General features: G+C 40.2%; 2 protein-coding genes and 1 long non-coding RNA gene across 4 annotated transcripts in view; 1 reads left to right on the top strand and 2 right to left on the bottom strand.

Annotated features, from left to right (window-relative positions):
- Window positions 1–685, bottom strand: part of SMAP1 (small ArfGAP 1) — a 369,562-nt gene extending 368,877 nt beyond the window's left edge. The window contains exon 1 of one of the 2 annotated variants that reach the window (XM_089681336.1): window positions 314–685. In XM_089681336.1, the coding sequence (XP_089537462.1) occupies window positions 314–431 (118 nt within the window). In that variant the 5' untranslated portion in view covers window positions 432–685. The remainder of the gene's footprint in view (window positions 1–313) is intronic. The other variant, XM_089681337.1, reaches the window with a different exon arrangement.
- LOC149459284 (uncharacterized) overlaps window positions 318–17,802 on the top strand; it is a 27,529-nt gene continuing 10,044 nt past the window's right edge. The window contains exon 1 of the long non-coding RNA XR_016313306.1: window positions 318–743. This is a non-coding gene — a long non-coding RNA (uncharacterized LOC149459284). The remainder of the gene's footprint in view (window positions 744–17,802) is intronic.
- Window positions 5,552–17,802, bottom strand: part of SDHAF4 (succinate dehydrogenase complex assembly factor 4) — a 24,607-nt gene continuing 12,356 nt past the window's right edge. The window contains exon 3 of the mRNA XM_089681339.1: window positions 5,552–6,660. Coding sequence (XP_089537465.1) covers window positions 6,551–6,660 — 110 coding nt within the window. The 3' untranslated portion in view covers window positions 5,552–6,550. The remainder of the gene's footprint in view (window positions 6,661–17,802) is intronic.

Below are 17,802 nucleotides of genomic sequence, written 5' to 3'. Positions count from 1 at the left end.
TATAGCACAAGGGCCTACCTGATTGGATACACAATGCTTGGGTCATTCAGGTAGGTCCTCATATCACACAGTTCGGGTAAATCTAAAGCTGATTACACAGAGATTGTATGGTCAGATTGTAACGTGTGCTGACCATAAGGAAACGTCCAGTATAGCAGAGAATCGCAGGCCTAGAAGAGTGTGTGAAAGGAGTGACAGTGCTGTCTAACAAGCAGCCATACCCGAAGTGTCATGGATAATGAATGGAAGGGTGTGGGTGCAGCTCCTGTCAGTCACTGAACACAATGACAGCACACCCCCCTCACCACCTTACCCTTGGCCTCGCAGTCGGCACAGTACTTGTTGTCGTCCTCCCTCAGCATACGAGCCAGGATGGCCTGGTGCTGCTCATTCAGCTTCAGGGCCTTCTCCCTCTCTGAGCGGGTGGTCATGTCTGCGGGCAGGGAAGCGGTGTAGGTGTGACGGCGGCTCTAGAGGAAGACGTCCCGATCACACAGCAGTCATACACTGAGAAGAGAGCGCTCTATCCGCTGCCAGTCAGCTGAGCTCAGCCTCCTCCGCTCACTCTTCTGTCTCACTGCTCTCACTTACACACGACACTTCCGGGAACCTCACACCGTGACGACACTTTCCTCCACAGTCCACCAATCACTGCCCGTCCGGCTTCCTCGTTCTCCTCGTCACGCCTCTTCCCGTGAAGTGCACGCCCAATACTGTCGCCGGGCGATGCAGAAGCATGACAGGTATCGTGGGCGGGTCCTATGGCTTTACGCTGGTTATGTGGAGGGCGTGGCGAGAGGTCACACCTGTTTGACGTAAACAGGAGAAGAATCGGTGTTCGTGGCCAGTGGTGATGTGACGTCACCTTATTAGGGAAGTTGAGCAATGTGTCTGTTCACACCCGGTTTTCCGTTCATGTAAAGGGCGCTGCTTTGAAACCCAGTGTATATCTACACACACCTGGCACTCCACGTGTATTGAAGGATAGTCGGCTCTGCATAGTCACCGTGACACTGGGGATGGTTACTACAACTGGAGAGAGCACAGTCTGGTGCGGCTCCTCATAGAAACCAATCAGCTTCCAGGTTTTATTGTCAAAGTTTAACTGACGAAGCTGATTGGCTGCCATGGCCGGGGCATACTAAAATGGAATGACAGCATGGAATACCCATAGAGAATAATGGAGTCAGAAGCATTAGACATATCACATACAGCAAATTCTTAGCAGACATACTATCCAAGTGCATCAGTGATGGGAAACATGGAGATGACGTGGGATTGTTGTCATTGTTTTCTATGGAATGACAAATGATAGAATGCAAGGCCCATGGAATACAATGGGAAGCAAAATATAAACTCATTTACAGACAAATCTGAGAAACATGGCAATGTCACCTTTATTACAGCTGTTCCCTAAGTAGAGTAGCAGATTGTAACATTGAAATCATTTAGGATTATAGCTGTTTTCTATGGAATGACAAGAGAGAATGCCTAGATTATAATGGAACCAAGATGTGACCTGGAGTCTGAGCCATCAGGTATATAAGAAAAATATATTAGCAGACATACTCTCCACATTCAGTGGTGATTTTTAAAATTGAAATGGAATGGAATGAAAAAGGAAGATGACAGAAGGGAATGTCACTAGAATGTAATGAAAAGCAAAATATGAATGTATTTGCAGACAAATCTGTATCAGATGTCATTTTTAAACTGTCAAAACAGAACTGTCATTTTTTTTTAACTTTAATTTTTTTTGCCACTGTCATAAAATGGCTGTAATTTTTAACTGTCAAAAATAAATTGGCAAAAAAAATGATAGGTTATTTTTGACAGTAGCAAAAAAATCGGTTAGTTAATTTTTGACAGTGCCAAAAACTAACTGTAATTTTTCAATTGTAATTTTTGGCCACTGTCACAAATTAACTGTCATTTTTGGCCATTTAAAAAAATTAACTGTAATTTTTCATCTGTCATAAAATAACTGTCATTTTTAACTGGCAAAAAAGTAAAATTTTGACAGTGCCAAAAATGAACTGTAATTTTTCAATTGTCATTTTTGGCCACTGTCAGGAATTAACTGTTATAAAATAGCTGTCATTTTTAACTGGCAAAAAATGACAGTTAATTTTTGACAGTGGAAAAAAAACTGAGTTAATTTTTGACAGTGGCAAACATTAACTGTAATTTTTCCACTGTCAAAAATGAACTGTAATTTTTTGCCACTGTCAAAAATCAACTGTCATTTTTAAATGATAAAAATTAACTGGCAAAAAAGAGTTAATTTTTGACAGTTAAAAATGATTTTTTTCAACTGTCATTTTCAATTGTCATTTTTCAACTGTCATTTTTTGCCACTGTCAAAAAATAACTATCATTTTTCAACTGTCATAAAATAGCTGTCATTTTTAACTGTCAAAAAAATAACTGGCAAAAAATTACAGGTCATTTTTGGCACTGGCAAAAAATGACAGTTATTTTTTGACACTTGAAAAATGACATTTGAAAAAAAAAACTCATTTTTCAGCTGTCACAAATAGCTGTCTTTTTTAACTGTCAAAACTTTCATATTTTTGCCAGTTAAAAATGAGAGCTATTTTATGACAATTGAAAAATGACAGTTAATTTCTGACAGTGTTGAAAAATGACAGTTATTTTTTGACTGGCAAAAAAGGATGCTATTGTTTTACATTTTTCAACTCAAAAATAGCTGTCATTTTTTTAACTGTCATTTTTCAACTGTTATAAAATAGCTGTCATTTTTAAACTCATAATTATCTGGCAAAAAATGAGAGTTAATTTTTGACAGTGGGAAAAAATACCAGGTGGAAAATGACAATTGAAAAAAATTGTCAGTTTTCAACAGTCAAAAACAGCTGTCATTTGTTGCCACTGTCTAAAATTAACTTTTTTTGCCAGTTAAAAATAACAGCTGTTTTATGACAGTTAAAAAATGACAGTGGCAAAAAATGACAGTTACTGTTTGACTGTGGCAACAAATGACAGCTGTTTTTGACTGTTGAAAACTGACAATTTTTTTCAATTGTCATTTTCCACCTGGTATTTTTTCCCACTGTCAAAAATTAACTCATTTTTTGCCAGATAATTATGAGTTTAAAAATGACAGCTATTTTATAACGGTTGAAAAATGACAGTTAATGTTTGACTGTGGCACTAGATCCCACTAGATATATTGGCTCCAACTACTCCAAGACGAGTTCATTAGTAGTAGTATTATGCATATAATGAAAAATTAGTCCACATAGTAAAATCCACAAAGTGAGTCTTTCCAGCATCCAAGATGTCTGCCGGCCAGTCGTCATGCGTTGTATCACAGATGACATCATCAGGGGCACCACTGACATCATCTGTGACAAAACACGTCATGGATGCTGAAAAGGCCTGCTTTGGAATTTGTACGTGTTGACTTGTGCCTTTTATCATGTGAGTCCAACTTTACTTGGATAAATTTATCTTTGATGGTTTTAAACTAAGTGGAGTAATTTTTCATTACATGCATAATACTATGAGCTCCGATTTTAATAAACTCTTCTTGGAGTGGTTGGAGCCAATATATCTAGTGAGATCGTTCTGGTGAGGATTATTGGTCGTCACCTTGGGTGGCCTGTGGAGGAGTATAATCATCCATTATCCTTGATGTCACCAACAATATCTTATAGAGCACAGATTGACCACTCTTAGCAAGGGGTCACAAACCTTCTGGTAAGCTTTACATGGGAGTGGATGGTGTCACATTGGCTATCCTTGGAAGTCTTCTGATCTCATCACAGCATGTGGGGACTGATCTAATCTGATTTCACCATACGATTATTTAGTTTACAAACACTTTGTGTTTATATTTCTTTCACATATTATTCACACAACCATGATTTCTGTATGTAATGTATTTTGAGCTCTTATGTATGAGGTATCAAGGTATAGTGTCCAGCTGCTGTATATTGGTGTTTGTTTTCTCTGAGCACAGATTTTGGGTTATGTTAAGGCATTGTCAGGTTTTGACAGGTGATTGAGGAGCATTAAAAATGCATCTCAACCCCAAGTGAAAGGGACTTTAAAACCCAAATCTTTGAAAAGTAAAAACCCTCCCAGGCTGTGGGGCTGTGGCCGCAAATTTTTAGAAGTTTTACTTCTCCAATCTTCCACTCTCCCAGCAGACAGTGCTCTGGCAGTGATCCCTGCAGCAGTCTTGATGACATCAGAGGGCACTTGGCTGACAAAGTTTAGGGAAAAAGACTGAGGACTAGTCTAGCAGTGCAGAGGAGCCTGCTGGAGTAGTTGAGAATCAGGTAAGAAAAATTGTCCAATAAACAGAAATGAGCATTTAAATCTTGCAGTGGGTATGAAGCCCAACCACAAGAGAGAATTTCTACTTTTCCTGGAGTTGTTTTATAATGTATCCCTGCTCCAAAATGTCAGGTTTTTTGTTTACTTTTGTATAGAGTATTGTGAGGTTCTGACCTGTAGAAAAGTTAGAATGGGATGAAGTCTCCATTCATAGGTCCACATCTTAGACATTAGTTCGGCTTCCATAATGGAGCAGCTATGCACTGCTTTTATTTGGATGCCAACTTAGGCTCAAGCCTCCACCCTCCCCAGGAGACTATGGTACCTTGAGAGAGCAGGAAGTGTGTGGATCTTTGTACTGACCAGACTGATGCTTGTGCATTTGGGTCAGAAGAGAAACCGAGGGTCTGCAAAAACCCAAATAGCAAGGAGGATACAAGAGATTATTTTGTGTGATAGTGGAACCCCCCTGTGCATGAAACCCTGATTTAAAGGAACATTTATTTTTCATAAACATGAGCAAAAAGCTTTTAAAAATGTGGTAACTGGACTAAGTCCTTGAAGGTTCTACACTTTTGAACTGAACCCTCACTGTATTAAATGCTTCAGACCTTTATCATCTGCCAGTTTAAACTGAGAGATTGATCTTCACTTCTTATCCTGACAGCATCGCAGGTAGAAAAAAAAATAATCTATGGTCCAGGACATCTTTTTTTTCTTAACATTGTCACTGCAGCAGGTATCCTTATTTAAAGATTTCTCTTTACCCTCGGTTACAGTGACAGCCACACAATGTTAGACTTCCCCTCTCTTTTTGTACCAGTGACAATGGCTTCAGGACAGAAACAGAGGGTGAATCTTCCCAGCAGGGGCATTTCCCTCCAAAAGTTAAAACAAAAAGAACCTTTATTGTAAATACACAAAGTCTACACCCACAAGCCCTTAGAAATGCATTTTGACACATTAACAAACATGTATTAATGTGCATTATGTCACAAATGAACATTTGTTGTGTGAAGGTTGTCCCACTCATTTTTAATTACCTTAATTTTTTTTTAGCACAGCATTGCAGTGTGCTGCACTCTGGGCAAATTGCCCTCTACTGTTTTAGTATGTTGAGGTGCTATTCAGAATCCATTTTTTACTACATACTCAAAGCCTTTTGGATTATTTTCCCAATTAGTGTATTACAAAAGAAAAAGAAAAGAAAAAAAAAAAAAAGGACACCAAACAGACAAGAATAAGATGATTTTCAGCTTACATATTTATTACTAAATGTTGTGATATTTAGTGCAATTAATTTCCTTCTACAGTATCAAACACCCAAACAGCACTGAGCAGTCGCCCATGGCAACCAGTTCAAATTCACTTTATAGCAGCTTAATGCAAGCAGTTATGGCTTACCATACACCAGTTGTTTCAGAATGTGACAAAAGGTGCCTCACATCTAGAACATTTAAACCCTGTTCACATATGTCACCTGAGCATGGAACTGCATCCTGTTCACACTACAAGACAGCCAAGAGGTGTAGTGTGGCAGACCTGCTACATTTTATCACAGCGTACAGGAAGGATCACAGGTCATTTGTACAGCAGCACAATGCGATATACCAAGCTGATGTGCAGTGACATGAATCAAATGTCACTTCAAAATAAAGCTGACAAAATAAAGCTGACCGGATCGCATGGTACTGCAGTACCATGCCATTCAATGCAGGCAAACGCACTGCATTTTCAATCTGCATTTGGGATGTTGTTAGGATTATATTGACACTCACAGCAGATTGCTCACCTAGATAGTTTTGAACACCGTACTGGAAACAGGCACGGAACACAGGTTTCCCACACCATGTTCCAGTGTCAACAAGCCCTAAGTGCAGGAATGTTACTGTAGCTCAAATGTTATGTATCATTTCTCCGGGAAACAGCACGAATTGTATAGATTTCCAAAGTACCATCTTATTGAAGACTTTTATTTACAGTTTAATACTTCTTTATTGTTGAAGTTAAACCTTAAAGAGGAAATCCAGGTATTACGGGCCTCCTGTGGTCAGAATGCAGCAGGGCAGCCACTTGGCGCAGGGCTTGAAAGCAAGTGGAGATCACTAAATTAACTGTGACTACTTCAGTGATTTTCAGCTTTCAGGAGTATCAACCAGGTATGGTATGGTTTATGCAGAGTTATATTGATCCAAACTGGACTTTACCTATGAATGGCTACATGTTACTTAAACGGTTTGAATTATTAAAAGTCAATGCATCGACCCTTTCTCTCCCAGTCTCCATAGCGAGTAGGTTCTGGTCCTCTGGGCCCACCTTTCTCCTTAGTAATAGGATTTATATCATCAGGGAATCCTAAAGACAGCAGCAAGAAAAAAAGAAAAAGGGCATAAGGTAATGGTCTACATTTCCTCTTTAAATCACAAGCATTATCAGATGTTAATGATTTCAAATAAATATTGAAGTCAAATATCTATGCACATTTTTTCTCAATGGAGGAATCAGCAGCAGGTTAGCCAACCATAAGCAGGCAGATAGCCATTATATTTTTTATTAACCACTTGAGCTCCAGAGGATTTACCCCCCCTTAATGATCAGGCCTCTTTTTGCTACTCGGCCCTGCACTAATTCATCTGATAATTGCGCGGTCATGCAATGCTGCACCCAAACAAAATTTATGTCCTTTTTTCACACAAATAGAGCTTTCTTTCGGTGTAATTTGATCACCTGTGCGCTTTTTATTTTTCACGCTATAAACAAAAAAAGGCCAAAAATTTTGAAGAAAAACAATATTTTTTATTTTCAGCTATAAAAAATATATAGTAAAGCTATAAAAAATATATAGTAAACTCAAAGTTAGTTATAAATTTAGGCCAAAATGTATTCTGCTCCATGTTTTTGGTAAAAAAAAATCCCAATAAGTGTATATTGATTGCTTTGTGTGAAAGTTATAGCGTCTACAAACTATTGTATAAATACTGCAATTTACGCCATTTTTCTGCTATACAGCGCTGCACTAGTTTAACGGACAATTGCGCGGTCATGCAATATGGTACATAAATGAAATTTCCATCCTTTTTTCCCCCCACAAATTGAGCTTTCTTTCTTGGTATTTGATTGCCTGTGCGGTTTTTATTTTTTGCGCTATAAAAAAAAAAAAAGGCTGACAATTTTGAGGAAAAAAAAAACAATATTTTGGACTTTTTGCTATAAAACATGTCCAGTAAAAAAAAAATGCAAAAATCAAATTTAGTCATAAATTTCTGCCAAAATGCATTCTGCAACATGTCTTTGCTAAAAAAAAACCCAATACGTGTAAATTAATTGGTTTACGTGAAAGTTATAGCGTTTACAAATGGCGGGAAAGATACTGGGATTTTTAGGGGATTTTTTATACTAATAATGGCGGCAATCAGCTAATTATGACGGCGATCAGGGACTTATGGCAGCGACCAGCGACTTATGGCAGGACTGCAACGGACATTTTGACATTGGGGGGTACTGACTTGGGGTCACCGACATCCCCAAAAATACTAGTACAGTGATCAGTGCAAAAAAAAAAAAAAAAAAAACTGGCACTGTACTAATGGCAATTGGGAGGAAGGGGTTAACTTTATTTTGCAGGGAAGGGTTATAGGTGTGAGGGGAGTGTTTTACTAGGGGGCGGGGATGTGTACTGGACAGGACAAGGCTGATCGAGAAAGAGAAACTGTTCTCTCGATCAGCTCATCCTCGAGCTGACAGGGAAGTGACAGACAGCACAGCTACTGCAGCTGTGCTGTCTGTCACTGTTTGCCGCCGATCGCCGGGACATAGCCGCTAAGGAGCGGCTGTGACTCGGCGACTGACATCTGCGGCGGTGATCCGCGGGACAAATAGGGCGGCGGCGCACCTCACACACGCCCCCTATTTGTTTACAAAACACACGTCTTAAATCGTGGTTTTGCCTGTGAGTGCCGCCCTGCCACCGTATATGTACAGTGGGTGGGCGGCATGCGGTTAAGGATGGTGTTTGGGGCCTTCTACATGCCTAAAGTAAACCTGTCTGTCTATGCATGGAAAAGCAACAGAGTTCCTTAAACAGTCACTCCCCAGTCTCATATACTCGCCTTCACTTTGCACAATTTTACTTAGAGGTCTGAACCTAATAAATAAAAATATTAAAGATAGCTACACACCTGGACAATTCAAACTGAGAATATGATAAATACATAAGCAGAGGTCACCCATTTCAATATGAATTTCACGCACAGTATATTTTTTACGTAGATAAATTGGTCCAGCTTGGACAAATGTAACTGATGTGTATACCATGCCTAGCCGATGCAGCTGGAAACTAGGAATCACTGAATTAGACATGGGTATTCCAGTGATCTCCACTCACTTCCCATTTCCGTACTCAGCAGTCAGCCTGATGCATTGCAAATACAGGAGGCCAGCCACCTGGTACAGGCATCTTTCAAATAATATAACAATAAGTGTAGCGCTCTGGTGAAAACTAACTAAATCTCAACATATATACAATGTGACATAATAGTGAAACAAACAGTGAATCCTTAATGAAAATATATGAAAAAAACAGTGCAACATCACACAATATTGTGCATATGGTGGAAATGACTGATATAAAGCCCCCTACTACAGGGGATATACCTAATACAAGTAGTGCTCAGTGTCAACACACTCTATTCATACCATAAATAAACCGCTGAAATAAAAAAATATATATATATATGCAGAAAGTGAATAAACATGAACACATCACTTAAAGTTGTATCTTATATAACAAAACGTGCCACCAGTGTCCACAACAATAAATGTAATCATGCAGGTGAATCTCGTGAGTTTGTAGGCTCTGTTGATGACTCCACACGCAGCTAGATTGGCTCCTCACCTCCTTGCTGCGACCCTAAAAAGGCCTTAATGCCTTATGGATCACTCCTGGATCCTCTTTGGATTAAAGGACTATCCTAAATGGCTCTTATCCAGAAACATCAGCTCCCACGTGGTCCACAAAGAGAAAAGCCTCCATAGTGTATTATCATTTATTAGCACAGTAATAAAAATAACATGCACAGGACACTCGTATGGTACATCTTCTTGTACACAGCATTTAGAACCTCATGTATGGGTGTACCTGCATGGGTTCTTTAGGGAGTCCAAAGATGGCGTCCGTGCCAGAAATGTCACCTACGTGTTGCGTCACTGTTCACGACTTCCAACACGTAGGTGAAGTCATTTCCGGCGCGGACGCCATCTTTGGACTCCCTAAAGAACCCATGCAAGTACACCCATACATGAGGTTCTAAATTCTGTGTACAAGAAGATGTACCATGCGAGTGTCCTGTGCATATTATTTTTATTACTCTGCTAATAAATGATAATACACTATGGAGGCTTTTCTCTTTGTGGACCACGTGGGAGCTGATGTTTCTGGATAAGAGCCATTTAGGATAGTCCTAGAGGATACGCTTTAGTCCAAAGGGGATCCAGGAGTGATCCATAAGCCATTAAGGCCCTTTTAGGGTTGCAGCAAGGAGGGGAGGAGCCAATCTAGCTGCGTGTGGAGTCATCAACAGAGCCTACAAACTCACGAGATTAACCTGCATGATTACATTTATTGTTGTGGACACTGGTGGCACGTTTTGTTATATAAGATACAACTTTATGTGATGTGTTCATGTTTATTCACTTGCTGCATATATATATATATATATATATATATATATATATATATATTTTTTTTTTTTATTATTATTTTAGCGGTTTATTTATGGTATGAATAGAGTGTGTTGACACTGAGCACTTGTTGTATTGGGTATATCCCCTGTAGTAGGGGGCTTTATATCAGTCATTTCCACCATATGCACAATATTGTGTGATGTTGCACTGTTTTTTTCATATATTTTCATTAAGGATTCACGGTTTGTTTCACTATTATGTCACACTGTATATATGTTGAGATTTAGTTAGTTTTCACCAGAGCGCTACACTTATTGTTATATTTTGGTATTTCACTTTAGGTTTTTCCCGATCTTTCAAATAATGCTTAGCATTTTCTGAATGCATGCAAAAGCATTCTCTGATTGGACAATGTGGAGAGCCTGACTTCACCACCTTGCCACTCCACCTCACCCAGAGAATGCTTTGAATTAAGAAAATGCAAAACATTCTCTGAATGATACCTGTGCTGAGCAGCCGACTTCCTTTGTTCACAAAGCTGCTCAGCAGGGGACCCAGAACCAAGAGATCACTGGACTAGCAGTATTTATTTCAGTGATTTCTAACTTCCAGGTTCATAGGCCAGGCATTGTTTTGCATACATACACTGGTCCAGCCTGGAGCAATGTAACTATGTAAAAATACTGTATACCATGCCTGGAATTCTTTAAAAATCAGCACATCAAAATCAATAGATCAAGAGATAGAGCAAAGCCAAAGTTATTAGAAAATCTTGACTTCTTACAAAAGTCAAGCATAGCCCCTCCCCCTACAAAGGCTCAAGAAGTAAAAGTTGGTAGCATCAAGCTTCCAATTATTTGCACATGTAATGTTCGATGACAATGTTTGATTATGTATTTTTTTTGCAGTAAATATTTTGCTTAAATTGACCAGGATTGTAACAGGTTTACTTTCCGGATGCATCTACTTGCGGATTACCCGTAGGGTTAGGTAACAGTCAGTGTAATATAATAGATATACAGATTCAGAGAATGAAGATTAAAGAAATTGTCTAAGGAAAACAAGGCAGCTGTTGCCTCGGTGGGTGGTCATTAGGAGTGCCCTTTTGGCTGCTTGTAGTGCAGGAGGATCCTCCTTATTCCGCTTCCTACTGACATTACTCAATGTAAAGGTAAGTGGGACAATTTTTGAAAAGGTGATAATGCTGGCATATCCTGTCTGAGTTTAGTTAGTGTAGCTGACCTTTAATTATCATGTAACCAAAGTACATGATAAGTGGGCAACAGTGCTGGGGGAATACCTAGAAGCCAGATTTCAGGAAGTGCCACCATGGCACTTTTACTGGTATATTGCACATCACAGAAAAGGGAAAGCCTTTAGACTAGGTTCACATATATGCGGCTGTGCGGGCCGCGTTTTGTGCGGGCACGAGAGCCCATTCATTTGAATGGACTTCCATGCCCCGTGACACACAGGGAAGAAGTCCCTGCACTTATTTGGAAACCGCAGCCCACATTGGAACCTCGGTTCCCAGTACAGTTGCGATTTCCAGTGCGGGCGGCATGCCATTAGAATTAATGCCACCCGCCTGCGGGTCCGCATTCTTCTGTGCGGCTGCACGGATTTTTGTGCAGATCCGCAGCGGCGGCACCACCCGCATAGATGTGAACCTAGCCTTAACTAGGAGAGTGATGGATGTGCAGATATAGGTTTGCCTATATTTTTGATGTGACTTAGTGTTACATTTTTAGGTAAACTACACTTTTGTGATTAACATTTTTATTACATTTTTCACATGTATATACATACATGACATTTTAAAGAAAAAGAAAAAAGGTAAAGAAAAACAAAAAGGCATCATCGATGATAATAACATGGGTAGAAAGAATAGTATACAATGACAACAGGGAAACAGTGGAAGAATGATCAAGTCCGCACAAGTCAAGCAGGTTGACCAGAGGTATAAACATCCCAAGGGGTTCCATACAGCTTCAAATGAGATTATAGAATCGGCGTGTGAAGCGGTTAGATATTCCATTTTTCTGATATCTACAATAATCTTAAATAATGTCAACATTGAGGGGGGGGGGGTGTAAGGGAGAGCCAGCTCATTGGAATGCTTCTGCTGGCCGCCGTCAAAATATGCACGGAGAGTCTCCTCAACAGTCTAGAGAGACCTGGAAAAGGGCAGGCCCAATAAAAAATAAAGAGGCTCAAAAGGGAGAGAGGTATGTAAAACCAGTTGTAGCAAGGCCAAAACCTCTTCTCAAAAGGGAGTGATAAGCCTACAATCCCAAAAAATGTGAAAAAGGGAGCAGTTTTCCCTCCCGCAGCGCCAGCAGGCAGGAGAAGCACTTGGGTTACGAGAATGGAGCACATCAGGGGTTCGATACCACAACATTATGATTTTGTAAGCATTTTCTTTATAAACTACACACACAATCTCGATGCGTACTCCCATATTTTCTTCCACTGCAACAGGTCAATGTCACAGCGGAGAAACTGGGACCACTTACGCATATAGCGATGGGTATCAATAGTTAAGGGAAGAACATCCAGCAGGAGCTTATATGTATTGGGAACTGTGCCCTTTTGATGTGGGCCCTGAATACACAGGCGCTCAAAGGGTGTAGGCTTTTCCAGAGTCAATGAGGGTGACAGGGTGGAGAAAAAATGGCGTATCTGCAAATAAACATAGAAGTGCTGGGGAGGTATTTGGGTATTTTTTTGGATGTCGGAAAATGATTTAAATTTCCGAGTTACGGGATAGACCAGATGACGCAGTTGGAAAAGATCAGCTGAGGCCCATGGGAGCATTCGGTGTAAAGGGCAAACTATCCGGAAGGGAGGGATTAAACAGAACATTAGTCAGAGGGGAGCACTTGGAGGACAAAGCGAATTTAGCCCTGCATCTCCTCCAGATAGACAAGGAGACTTGCATGGGTCCAAGTAAAAGGTGTCGGTGAGAAGTGATGGCCGCCGCTGACATATCCCAGAGCAGAGAGCATAAAATGGGTTGGAGTAAGTTGTAAGGTTTCAATCTCAGTCCATTTGTTAGGGGGGCATCTGGTGGACCAGGAGATTAAAAAACTAAGGTGGGTGGCATAGTAATAGGTCACAATATCCGGCACTCCTAAGCCTCCCCCAGAGCGTAAAGAAAGGAGTACAGTACGTGCAATTCTATGTGGTTTCTTATGCCAAATAAAACGCAATAGAGATTTTTGGATGGAATGTAGCTTGGACATAGGGATGGAGAGAGTTGCAAATAGATACAAAAGCTTGGGCAGTACGGTCATTTTTATAACATTTATACGTCCAAGAAAAGGAAATAGGTAAGGTGTCCCATACTTTTAAGGAACGGGAAATAGCAACAAATAGGGGGGGAAAATTAGCCTCATATTTGGAATGGTAGGAGGAAGTAAGGCTTAGTACCCAAATACTTCAGCGAGTGGGTACACCAACGATATTGGTAAAACACTTGGAGAGAGGTTAACATGTTGGGTGGGATATGAAGTGAGAGTGCTTCGGGTTTGGATGTATTTACCTTGTAGCCTGACAGGGTCCCAAATAATTGTAAAGTTTTATGAAGAACCGGGAGAGAGGTGCAAGGGCTAGTTAGAAGGATATCGTCTGCAAATAGGGACAATTTGTATTCACGCCCATGGGAATGTATCCCTTGTATGTCAGGGTTAGATCGAATGGCAATGGCCAGTGACTCTAGGCAGAGGATAAACAGTAAAGGGGAAAGTGGGCACCCCTGCCTCGTACCATTTGACATCCTGAAAGAAGGTGAAAGAAATGAAGACAATCTGACCTCTGAGGACAGGGAGGAGTAAAGGACCTGCAAGGCCGCCACAAATGGGCCACGGAAACCATATCGCTCCAATACCATAAACATGTAGGGCCAGCTAAGGCGATCAAAATCTTTTTGAGCATCCAAACTCAGCAACATAGCAGGGGATGAAGTTCTGTTAATCAGGTCGATCAGGTCAATAGACCTCCTGGTATTGTCCACAGCGTGTCTGGCTGGCACAAAGCCCACTTGGTCCCTGTGTATGAGCTTGGAGATGAATCCGGAGAGCCTATTGGCCAAAATCTTAGTAAATATTTTGTAATCAGAGTTTAGCAGGGCAATGGGGCGGTAATTGTCCAGAATAGAATGATCCTTATCAGGCTTGGGAAGAACGGAAATATATGCACGTGAAAAATCAGCCTGAGGGGGGGACACCTCTTAAGAAATCATGAAACAAAAAGGAGAAGATGGGAGGCCAAAATGCCTATGAACATCTTGTATTAAGAATAAGGTAAGCCATCAGGTCCCGGTGATTTGTGAGAAGGGAGCTGCTTAATCGTATCATACAGCTCCTCAGATGAGATATCGGCATTAAGGGCCAAAAGATCAGAAGGTGATATCTGCGGCAAAGAGAATGACTCAAAGAAGGCATCGAATGACGTTTTACGAAGAGGAGGATGGAGATCTGGGGTTCAACAGTTGTAGAGAGTCTCATAATATGATCCGAAAAGTGAGGCCATTACATGAGGGTCATATGTAGGTGTACCATCTGATTGAAGAAGATGGTCTGGCAGCGAGGGAGAGGATTGCGTTTTAAGCCTGTTGACTAACATGCGGTGGGGCTTATTGGAAAATTCATAAAATTTCTGTTTGACCCAAAGAAGAAATTGCACAGATCTATGTGAGTCAAGAGCTTTGATTTGGTCGCGTAGAGAAGTAACCCTACGAAGACGGGTTATGGACAATTTGATTAGCAGTTGACGCTCGGCTGAGGATAATTGGCGGATGAGGATTTTTTCAAACGGGAGCCTATAGAGATACATAGTCCCCGAAAAACGGCTTTGGCCTCCAAAAGAGTCGAGGAAGAAGTCACCGAGCCAACATTGTGTTGGAAGTACATATTCAATCCCCGGGACAGTTCTTCACGGAGATAGGCAGTAGTGAGAAAGGTCTCGTTGAGACGCCAAAGGTAAACTACACTTTGAGAAAAAAATGGAAATGTTAATCTGTGCTTAGCAGTTTCATACACTCCTGATTTCATTATATAAACTTATTTATTCAAGTATTCAAGCAAGAAAAATAATTTACTAATCTGTATGCATAATATATTGTCTAAACTGCTAAATAAAAAGGCAGCATATTTACATTCACATGCCTATAAAATATTAATTGGCCAAGGCAAGTAAAAATGAAGAACAGAGACCTAAGAGAGAAGGCATGTCTTGCTATTTATATCCTATAATACTTTGTGCTTATCATGGTACATGAAAGCCTAAGGAGAGGATATAACCTTGAGGGAATCTGCATATCTGCCAGCAGTTCAGGGAAAAAATACCAAAGAGAAACACAATCTACAAAAGGATATTCAGCCACACCTTCTGCAAAAATTATTTTAACCTTTTTTTCCCCAATGTGTGCTGATTTCAAGATCATTTCTGCCTAATGTTTCTCTCTGTCATGCAAATAGATGAATGGCTCTTGGGCAGACCTTGTGATATGAAGTGAACCGCTACCAGCTTCAGCCAAGCACAAAAGTGCCTAGTTAGCTACTTGAGGCAATGCCATTCTTGAAATGCAAGATAAATATTTAAGAAAGGTCAAGATAACAAATAATAAATCTTTCTGTGAAACAGATGAAAACATTAAAACCTATTGCTTAAAGCAGACCAGTTATTTAAAAAAAAAAAAAAAAAAAAAAAAAAAGGGGTTTAGTAAAATGGGTGATAACAGAAACCTAAGCATAGAGGTTTTGATTTCTACATGTACCTACAGAACACTGTTGCTCCTATGGATAAATGCTCCTATGGATTAATGCTTATTAAACTAATTCAATTAAAAAATTCTGTACTTTAAAAAAAAAAAAAAAAAAAAACCCACCATAAGGCTGTCCCTTATTATTATTCACTGTGTTGCCCTGCAAGCTTCTCTCTAGATACAAGGTTATTTCTGAGCATGCTCAGTCTGTAAACAGATCCCTATTCGCTGTACCAGTGTCATACCACCCATGACCTTGCATCGTCATATCTCAATACCTGCAAAGTCAGTTTCTCAACGCTAGAAGATAATCCTATCCATCTATCTAGCTTTTCAGGAAATATTATAAAACATGACTGCAGTTTTTAAAACTTAAATAAAAAGGAGTATGCATAAAAAAAATTGTCTAGTTGTCCAGAAATGCCAGGATAAGCAGCGCTATATGTATTCATGTTTCATAATGTACAAACTAGCTACATGTGCCTATCTAGTCAGAGTTTGTGTAACCCATTTGCTAGCAATATCTACAAATGATCAGTGTGTCTCTCTCTATAGACAAAGCCTTTATTTATAGTTTAGGATACAGTACGGGATGCTTGAAACCATCCTTTTTTGGTTTGGGTTTTTTTTTTTTTTTGCTGTCTATTTCTCATTGAAGAGATTTGTCCTCACTTCCCGTCCGGAAGATACAAGAATGCTTGTCTCCCCAAAGAGAAATCAGCATTTCCATGTGGTTTACATATGGTCTCACAATTTTATGTCTCAGATAAGAACATGGACAAACGTAGCCAACAGATGTTTCTGAATATCATTTACTATGGCCCATGTCACACTAGCAATTCTGGTTATGAAGAGGGGTTTCCATTGGCAGAATCAGAGGTGCAGTTATCGCTTTATCTGATGAACAGCAGTGAAAAAAGTACATCTCGCTGATAAGGGTTTATGAATAAGTATTGCCCTAACAATTCTGTCATTGTCAAGTTGTCACCAGTGAGGAAACCACTTAGTGTGACATGGAAAAAAAAAAAAAAAAAAACCACCACACAGTATACTTACCTGCTCTGTGCAATGGTTTTGCACAGAGCATCCCTGCTCCTCTTATTTTTGGGTCCCCGTCGGTGGTCCTGGCTCCTATCCCCCTGCCAAGTGCCCCCAATAGAAAGCCTTTTGCTATGGTGGCACTTGAGCAGGAATGCACCCAGGTTTTTTTCAACTTAATGCATACAGTGCCTTGAAGAAGTATTCATGCCCCTTAAAATTTTTCCACAATTTGTGACGTTACAACCAAAAACGTAAATATATTTTATTGGGATTTTATGTGATAGACAAACACAAAGTGGCACATAATTGTGAAGTGAAAGGAAAATGATAAACGGTCAAAATTTTTTACAAATAAATATCTGAAAAGTGTTGCGTGCATTTGCATTCAGCCCCCCCGAGTCAATACTTTGTAGAACCACCTTTCGCTGCAAGTCTTTCTGGGTGTGTCTCTATCAGCATTGCACACCTAGAGAGTGAAACGTTTGCAGATTCTTGTTTGCAAAATAGCTCAAGCTCTGTCAGACTGGATGGAGAGCGTCTGTGATCAGCAATTTTCAAATCTTGCCACAGATTCTCAATTGGATTTCGGTCTGGACCATTCTAACACATGAATATGCTTTGATCTAAACCATTCCACTGTAGCTCTGACTGTATGTTTTAGGGTTGTTATCCTGCTGGAAGGTGAACCTCCACACCAGTCTCAAGCCTTTGGCAGACTCTATACGTTTCCTTCTAAGATTGCCCTGTATTTGGCTCCATCCATCTTCCCATCAACTCTGATCAGCTTCCCTGTCCCTGCTGAAGAAAATCATCCCCACAACATGATGCTGCCACCACCATGCTTCACGGTGGGCTGGTGTGCTCAGGGTGATGTGCAGTGTTCATTTTCCACCACACATAGTGTTTTCCACTTGTTTGCTGTGTCCCTCACATGGCTTCTTGCAAACGGGACTTCTTATGGCTTTCTTTCTACAATGGCTCTCTTCTTGCCACTCTTCCATAAAGGC

The sequence above is a fragment of the Staurois parvus genome, unplaced genomic scaffold (assembly GCF_062004578.1).
Source record: "Staurois parvus isolate SC_StPar_1 unplaced genomic scaffold, SC_StPar_1.0 ptg000264l, whole genome shotgun sequence".
Lineage (NCBI taxonomy): Eukaryota > Metazoa > Chordata > Amphibia > Anura > Ranidae > Staurois > Staurois parvus.
Note: the sequence above shows the minus strand (reverse complement) of the source record. Positions and strands in the feature narration are given on the sequence as shown.